General features: G+C 34.5%; 1 protein-coding gene and 1 pseudogene across 1 annotated transcript; both read right to left on the bottom strand.

The window, feature by feature from the left end:
* Positions 1 to 779: 779 nt before the first annotated feature.
* On the bottom strand, positions 780 to 6,381 carry LOC126591444 (uncharacterized; annotated as a pseudogene).
* Positions 2,920 to 4,563, bottom strand: LOC126591446 (glucan endo-1,3-beta-glucosidase 1-like). The gene is made up of 2 exons (XM_050257125.1): positions 4,186 to 4,563; positions 2,920 to 3,773 (listed from the first exon to the last, which is right to left on the bottom strand). The coding sequence occupies exons 1-2, from the start codon at positions 4,280 to 4,282 to the stop codon at positions 3,550 to 3,552; spliced, it is 321 nt and encodes a 106-aa protein (XP_050113082.1). The 5' UTR covers positions 4,283 to 4,563; the 3' UTR covers positions 2,920 to 3,549.
* Positions 6,382 to 9,537: the final 3,156 nt, after the last annotated feature.

Genomic DNA, 9,537 nt, shown 5'->3' with positions numbered 1-9,537 from the left:
TAACACGACACGCCACTAACAACCTTGAGAATATTTCTTATTACATACAGTTGTAACTCTTTTCCAATCAATGCTATCATTCTTCACATATACAAATGTGAACCTCATTTTAACCGCCGACGTACTAAGCTTATCTCTGAATTCTTCCACTTCGTCTGCAAATAAAAAATCGTATATTTTAATTTTATGCACAATTTGACATTCATATTTCTATTTAACATTTATTAAATCTAATGGATTATCAAGCCAACCCAATCCTAGACATCAAACGAGACTCTTTTAACTTCGTTCGGAGTTTTTACCATTAGATCAGGATAGTTTTGGCCAGATCAGTAATACCCAATCTCCATGCATGCAACTCTAGTTAATATAGATTTCAGTAGCGTCTAAAAGGAATAAAAGGGGAAGTAATTCCAAAACTAACTGAGGAACTATATCCTATTTCGGAATCCTCGAGTATCAAAGAATCAAATTTCAAATCACCAGTGATGCCATCCATGGAAATTAAAATATACGATTTTCACTCATAAATATTGACAGGTGATATCCATTAACAAACACATGAAAAAAGTATGGAAGATTTTCTATGATGCTTCGGAGTATTTAATATTAATTTTGGACTATTTTCTCATTAAATTTTTTTTTTATCAAAAATATAAATATTTTTGCAAGCATAAAAAGTCTCCAACATAGTTGATACTAGAAATTTAGCCCGCGCGATGCCGCGGGAATGTCAACTTGATGATAAGCGTATGTGTTACAATGAGGAACTAAATGTGTTATAACCATTGTGTAAATATGTAAAAAGTATTTATACAAAATATGTACAAAGTATTTATAAAATGTATATAATAGTTATTGACAACTCTACATATATATAAATAGTTGTTCAAAATCTAGCTGTTCCTATTTCATCGATGTACAAATTGATGTTAACACGAAACTTGTAAGAAAAAAAAAATGGAGGGAGGGAAAGAGGAAGAGGGAGCTTTACAGGTGTGCAAACCTGTTGTAAGCTTGGTGTGGCTCGTTGAAGTCGTGTAGATAGCTGCAAGCATGCAATACTTCAGCAAATAAATTGATAATGCTTGTGCTCTGCTTTGTTCTGTTCTTCCCCAGGTTGATCATACAAACAAAGGTAGAGACCAAACTTAAAAACCGATGCCAATCAATGAAAGCTAAATAATCCCCATGCTAAATCTTTTATAAAACAAAGCACCAAGAAAATTTCAACAATAAATATTTTTTTCATACAAAAACACGAAACAATGAAATAAATTTCAACATTAGGCTTATTTCAGACATTTAACATCTTACTTGTCATTAGACAATTACAAAACCTTACTTTCCATGAGCTTGTAACTTACAAATTCCAAACTTAATGTATCATTTGTGTGTCCTCAACTTTCATTGCGTAATCACGTTTACGATTGAAACATTAACCAAATGCAAAAAAACAAAAAATGTGACTCTCTATGGCTTTCTTATAACAGAAAAATATCCCTAATTTGAGCATGCCACACACCAACACATTGCTATTATATTAAGTATTTTTCTCAATGGCAAGTATTATACTCTCCTTTGGCCAAGAGGATATGAAATTGGTTGAGTATACTATTCTAGCCAATTGGATCAATAAGCTAAAGTTTGCACTGTACAAAGCCATAAGTACTCAAGACATGAAGGCTTTAGAAGACAAATATACCTGAGGTGCCAAAATATGATGTTGAGGAAGTGTTTTCTTCTTATTTTGAGGGAAGAAGAACGCAGCTCTGAATTTGGACCCATTTTCTTAACCCATGGTTCCTATAACCCATAAATAATTTTAGTGTCATTCAAAATAACAAATACGCTAGATGAATTGAAAAATTGCAGAGATTAGTTTCATAAATATATAATGGAGCCAAAAGCTATAGTTAATCTAAACAAAGGGTTTATTTAATCTAAAAAGAGGTAAAGACATACATACCAATCATCTGAATGTTCTCCGCACGATGTTCTGCTTTAAGAATGTACGACAGCTTCTCCTACAGTACAAACTCCCACCCAAAGCACATGCCACCATGCTCTTCCCTGAACAAACAAAATAAATTATATGCATGTAATGAGCAACTTTTTTCCGGCATATAGTCTAAGTTCATAATTAATCTTTAGTGTCATTCAATAATATACTACCACGATGTTGACACATGTATGATTCTAAATTACATCTGTTCTTATATAAAAAAAAAGTTTATATACATAAATTTCAATATGTTTGCTTACAATTTTTAAACGTATTAGTGGGGATAAGATTAGGGATACGCTTTAGACATCAACCCCTTATGGATAGCCCTTCTTAATCCTTCAAGTGTAGTCTAGTCCTTCATATTAAGCATGGGCTAAATATTGTAACAATCCAAGATAACTTGAATGGAAATGAACTGACAATGAAGGTGGTTTTTGTCTTTTGGGTGATCTCATGATGGAAACATATACTGGAGCATAGGTAATTTGTACACGCTCGTTGCTGCGGGATTGAAAACTATATGAAAGATTATGCAATTTCAATTTTCATAAATAATGTTTGAATGAAAAACTGAGTTACCAATGTGAATGAAAATTATACACGATTTTATCATGAATGAAACAAATTTAAATATCAAAAGAGAAACCTATTTTGTCTATTAAAAATATTATGAAGTTCTTTGGATACAAAAAAACACATTGTTTTCTGTCCAAGAACATTAACAAGAAATGTTGTTTAGTGCAATACTAAAAGTTGTTTAGTGCAATACTAAAAGTTGTTCTCTGCAATGTTGGTCATTAAGGAAGCCTCTCTGGCGGGGAAAAAAAAATTGAAATAAATTTATGGGTAAATTACATAGTAACCCCTCAGGTTTAAGGTCTATTACAAGCTCATACAACATCTTTAAAACATTTAACTTTCATACCTCACGTACTATTTTATTTTAAAATAATACATCCGTTACATTTTCCATCCATTGATCCGTTAAGTGCTGACGTGACTGCCACATTGACTACCAAATGTGTGCCACGTGGAATTTTTTTAAAATTTTTTTTATAAAAAACCTAAATCTTCTAAATTTAAAAAATAAATAAAAAATAAAAAACTTAAACCTTATCCCCCCTCTTCCTCCTCTCTTCTCCCCACAACCCCCAAACCCAGAAACTTTATCCCCCCTCCTCCTGTCTTCTCCGCCATCTTCATGTTCTTCCCCTGCAACCCAGAAAAAAAAATTTAAAAAAAAAAAAACCCTTCAATTCGTCTTTCCCCCTCCTCTTCCCCTCTCTTCTCCCCATCTTCATCTTCTTCCCCCGACCCCCTACCTGCAACCCAGAAAAAAAAAAAAAAAACTCAGATCCCATTTACACTGCCATCGCTGGGTTCGTGAGGTGGGAGGAATGGGTGTGGATTTAAAGAGTGGCAGGGGGGGTGTGTGTAGAGGAGGGAAAAGGGTGGGTGCGGAGGGAGGGATGTGGGTTTCTGGGTGAGGGGGTCGGGGGGGGGGGGGGGTGGTTTCTTTTTGGGTTTCTGGTTTGGGGGGTTCACGGGGGTGGGGGTTTTCTTAAAGCTTTTGAAATAAAATAGTCCGGATCGGCATCGTAGAGGCGGATGTGGTTGATCTGTTGGAGTTGCAGAAACGAAACGAGGTCCGATGGAGACAGAAGATTGGAAACGTCGGTGCCAATGTTCACTCCGACGAACGGCTCTTTTTCTTGGTCCTGATTTTGCAGCTTGGTGGTTTTGAATGTCGGTGGAGAAGATGCGGCTGAAAGTGAAGAAAACCTAGCAAGAAAAATGTGAGAATTGGCCGAGAAAGTTGCTTGCTTTCATTAAATTTTGGAAGTACTGTTGGGTTTAAACTTCAAGATGAAGAAAACCCAGCAAGCAAAATGGTAAAATTGGTGAGAGAAGTTGCCTCCTTCCTTGATTTTTGGAAACTGTTGGGTTTAAACTTTGAAATGAAGAAAACCCAGCAAGCAAATGTTAGAATTGGTGAAAAAAGTTTCTTGCTTTCTAGATTTCTTTTGAAATAATGGAGAAAACCCAGCAAGAAAATGTTAGAATTGGAAGAAAAAGTTGCTTGGTTTCTATGATTTTTGAATTATTTTTGGTTTAAACTTTAAAGTGCAGAAAACCCAGCAGGAAAATATTAGGATTGGGTGAAGAAAGTTACTTACCTTTGGATGCAAAGACGAGGAAGAAGAGGAGGGTTGAGAGTGAGAGAAACTTAGTGACCGCCATTGGAGATGAGCTTGAGCTTTGCTGCTTCCTCATCCTCTGCTTTTTTTTTTTTTAATAATAGGGTTAATATTATAATATTGTTAATGTATAAAAAATTATTATTTTTGCCACGTGGCAGCCACATCAGCACAAATGTGGCAGCCACGTCAGCATTTAACAGACCATTGGATGGAAAATCTAACGGAGGTTTTATTTTGAAATAAAATAGTACATAAGGTATAAAAGTGAAATGTTTTAAAGATGTTGTATGAGGTTGTAATTAGACCTCAAACTTGATGGGTTTCTATGTAATTTACCCTAAATTTATAGACAGTAGAATTATATCATGAACAAAATAAGGGTAATGCGTGTCTACCTACTGTTTTTGTGTGTAGAAAGAAGTCTGATTTTTGCATGAAATGGAGATTACCACCTCTGGTAATTCTATAGGATGCAATCAAACTTTTGTGCATTTCCAACTTGCCTTAGAACCAAGTTTCTACAAAAACAGATCGAATTCAAGAAAGTAATTAGATCAAGGCATAAGAGATTATAAGAAAAAGTATAGAAAATATAAACCACATATACCAGTCATTATAGTACTTTTTATTGTGAATACACCTAAAAATATATCATTTTTGCAGTGAATGGTTGGTTCAAATTAATTCGATTTTAGTTTCTTTCAAACCCTTCAACTTATCCTTAATTTTTTTTAACGGCATCATAATTAAGAGTTAGCTAATAATACATTTATAAATCTGTTAAGTTTTAGTTGACCCTCAACATGTGTTTCAAAAAGGGCTCTTCCAACATGATGAAATCATGTCAAGAGTTAAAAAGGGGCAAGAAAAAACTAATGTAAGAGCTCCGTAAAATTGAGGCAGAGCATGTTAAGGGAACCATATGAAAAATGATATTCTAAGAAGCTAAATGCTTGAAGAACCTAAGAAAGAAGATAATATATAACAACATGCTGAATCAACTGAAAAAGTCACATGGATAGGCACAAACATGTAAAAATGATAGTCGATTGTAATCCATAGTTGGTAATAGAAATATATTCTCATGTTACTTAAGCAACAAAAAGCACAAACTCATTAAATCATAACAAAAAGCACTAATATACACAAAAGTGGGAAAAAAGTATACCTTTTTATTGACCAAAAAGGTTCATTTCACAGTATCGAGCTTGTAGAAAAGTTGGAACTGCATGAGTACAGGCTACATGGGAGAAAACTGGGGAAAACAAAAGCACAAAGGAATGTGAAGCATGTAAAAATGATAGTCGATTGTAATCCATGGTAAGAGAAACATATTCTCATGTTACTTAAGCACCAAAAACCACGAACTCATTAAATCATAACAAAAAGCACTAATATACACAAAAGTGGGAAAAAATTATACCTTTTTATTGACCAGAAAGGTTCATTTCACAGTATCAAGCTTGTACAAAAGTTGGAACTGCATTAAGTACAGGCTACATGGGAGAAAATTGGGGAAAACAAAAGCACAAAGGAATGTGAATATATGAGTGACTTAATTAAAAATTTAGAATTTAACTAATACATAGAATCACAAATCTCAATCATGAAAGATCCACAATCTCCTTTTCTTTCACAATCTGACTCAGATACCCAAAACAATCTGATACTAAAATTAGTTAAAAAATACATTCAACTAATTGAAATATTATACAATAGTGAAGTTCACAGACTAATTGGAACACATCTTTGCAAATCATTAAGATTATGGAAACCTAATTGTTGGTACGTTATTAAAAAATATGCATAGAGTGCTGGAACACACAAAAGTAGTCACTTGCAAAAAATACTCAAATTTTATCAAAATCTTGCTTCAAATACAAAGGATCCATACAATATAGACCACACTCAACCAACCCCCAATCAAATTTCATTGGATGAGTGTGGTCTATATTTGAATTCTGTTTGATTGGCGAACACCCATACATGAAACCTGATTCTTTTCCTAGATGACTAAACCACACACGGAACAGAATCGAAATCTAATACCCAAAAACTGACGACAACAACAAAAGCCCAAAATTTTGAAAACACATCTCTCAATAAGAAACCCACTGGTAAAATCTAAAAGCAAACAAAATAAAACCAAAAACCTACAGTAAAAAAAACCAAAACAACTCACCAGGAGAAATTACATTCACCAATCTGAAAATCCGTACAACCCAACCCACCAAGCTAAATAACCTTGACCGGCCGATGAATTTTTCCCTTGCAAAATGACTCCACACCTGCGAACACAAAGATTAACAAAAGAAAAGCCACCAAGGGTTAAAAAATGGCAGAACACGATAGCGAAGAACAGTCCAAACAACGCGAAAGCAGAGGAGAAGAGACGCGTGGAGCGCGAGGACAAAAACGCTGAGGAAGGCTATCGAAAAATGGAGCACTGAGGAACCTTTGAGAAGGAGGGAAAGAGAGAGAGCCGTCTTCTGCTTTTGCATCCTGCTTCCCATTACGCGATGATCAACACGTGCACAGCACATGTAAAATTGTCATTGCACTGTGCAATACAGAAAATTAAAGTTGAGAGCCAGCAGCAGCGAAGGGCATTACCATCTTTTCACTGTTCGTGAACAGTGAAAATCAGTGCCATCCGAGTTTGGGTTTTAGTATATGTATAATGTCACTGCTAGTATTGAAATTCTTGTATTAATTGTAAATATTCTTGATTGATGTTGTGATTATTTTTCTCGTATAAGACCTTGATTGTAGGACTTGATTATAGGATCTTGTATCTTGTTGTAATTCGTAAAACTTGCCTTGTAAAGGCTGCTGCTAGTTTGTATATTATAGGTTTGTGCCACTTGAGAAATATTTCAATGTGTCCGGAATATAAAATGATACATCATGTGTCACTATACCCGTACTACAGGCACAATGAAAATAAAATTTTCCGCTACTTATTTAATAAGACGTGATGTACCCCCTCGTATTTTGAGCAAAATGAAAAATTTCTCTTACTTTCATAGTTGGATTATCAATTCGGAGATAATCTCCATTCACATGCATACCTTTTGCCATATTTTCTTGCATTGACTGATGAGTGGTGGTCATTTAAAAAACTGTTTTGAAAGACCAAAACAATAAATATAATTTTTTGAGACATATTTACACTAACGGGAATAAATGATGGTGGCGGAAATGTTGATTGTGATATCGCTGTGATGACCCCCCCCCCCCCCCCCCCCCCCCCCCCGGCGGAAACTCCAACTTCAGTTTGTGTGTATAATGTTTTCGATTTGTGGATTCTATATATATATTTCTTTTTTTTTGGATTATATTATTAAAAAACATAGGAAGCACAATTTGGCGTTCTAGAAAATATAGTTAGGGACACGGTAGTTGGGATATTTATTTAGATTCCTTGTCATTTCATGGTACGTATGCATGATAATATTATTATACGTATACATGATTGTATTATTCTAGGTATGATTCTTTTATTATTTTCCGTGAGGACCGTGGACTAGCTCTACTCACAAGTCACAAGAGAAGTTGATGCGAAACAACATTTGGTGTTAAAATATGCATATTTGCAACCCAACAAAACTGCGAAAGGTAGAAGAAATAAAAGCAGGGTTGGTGCACGAGGAGTTCCAAGATTTCGTCCCTATCGAGAGATTTTTCAGTGTGACCGTCACACAAGGCAGTACACCACGTGTCTCTATGTAAATTGTTGGATATGTGTGTTAAAAGGTTAATAGCTTAAAAATTCAAAATTTCCACCACTTACATAAAAACACATGATGTATCATCCGTGTTCCCGTCATAACTAAAAATTTTCCGTCCCCATCGGTGCCACTAATCGACCTCATTGAATAATGAAATGATAATTTTGGTTGGCCAAAAGTCGGTGTATTGACTCCATCGATTTCAGTGGCGAAACTGAATAGAGTCTTTCTATTTAAACACAAAACCGAGTCTAAGTTCACCCACCAATAACCAATTTAATTTTTTTTTTATATTTTATTACATGAAAACATAAAAGAATGCATATTACTTAAACTTTATGATAATATTTTGGGAAAAAGAAATTTATGATAATATTTTTTGAACAACACCCACACAACACAAACCCTAATTTTCCGTAGAATAAAAAAAAACTTGTCACTTAGTATTACAGTTTGGTTATATTCTTCTTCGTTTAAAAGTGAGGGATCATAGATTCAAATTTCGTGTATGGCGAATTCGATACTAAATTAGGTTGTCCATTGTGTGGCTTAGCCGAACTCTCCATTCTCTTAATGCAAAAATATCGATGTACCAAAAAATAAAAAAAACCTTATATCGTTCATTTTCTTCCCCCCCCCTAGTAATAGAACAAGAAATGAAACCTTTAAACCCATAATTTCCTTTTTTACACTACCATTCTCTTTATACACCTACCTCTCTTTCTTTCTTTTTTTTAGTGAAGTTCATATTCAGCCTAGAATTTACATTTTTGTCCGTAAACTCACACTCATTTTCTTTTGACACCCAACCAAACGGAAGTAAATGAATACACACTCACACACACACATATGTGTTAAGATCGGGGGATACTCATTTGTAGATGCACATTTTGACACCCATATTATATGGTACATTCCGTAACTCTTTTCAAAGATCTGAATGTCTATATTTCAATTCATCATTCATAGATCATTCTTGCAAAATATTAGACAAATCCAAAACTAACACGTTCATTTGTAGTAAAGAAAATAGACAAATACGGTTATGCAAAGAAACAATCAAATGAGTATCACTTAATCCAATAGTCATAAAGTTTCGGATTTGGGTATTTTTGGTATTCCTGATCTTTGAGGGAAAATCTAAAAGAAAAACGGTTGGATCGTCGAAATATATTACGAAGTGAGCTTTACAAAATGTCGGTAAAAAAATGAGTGTCCTTAGTTGCACCAAAGCAAAGCCATTCTAATTACTTGACATAGCATACTAGGGCTGGGCAATTAAAAAAACAAACCGACTAAACTGACCAAACCGCATCGACAGTTTGGTTTGGTTTTTTATTTTTTGTTTTGGATGAGTAAATTGAGCCGCACCGACTAGAGTGGGTTTGAAGAGCGGTTCCTATAATTCTTGGACATCGATTAACTGAACCGACCCGTGCATTTGCTTTTATTTGTTTTAATCAGAATAAATACCTTAGTGGTGATAGTGGTGTTTTGTATGTATGTCTAAGATGACTTTTATGTTGCCTAGTTTGCACATTTTCTTTACTTTTCTTGACTTTTTTGTTGTTTGTTCTTGTGGCCCCGTTTTGGTTTT

Source organism: Malus sylvestris, chromosome 11 (genome assembly GCF_916048215.2).
Source record: "Malus sylvestris chromosome 11, drMalSylv7.2, whole genome shotgun sequence".
NCBI classification, from domain to species: Eukaryota; Viridiplantae; Streptophyta; class Magnoliopsida; order Rosales; family Rosaceae; genus Malus; species Malus sylvestris.
The sequence above is the reverse complement of the archived record's forward strand: the minus strand, read 5'-3'. Positions and strand labels throughout refer to the sequence as shown.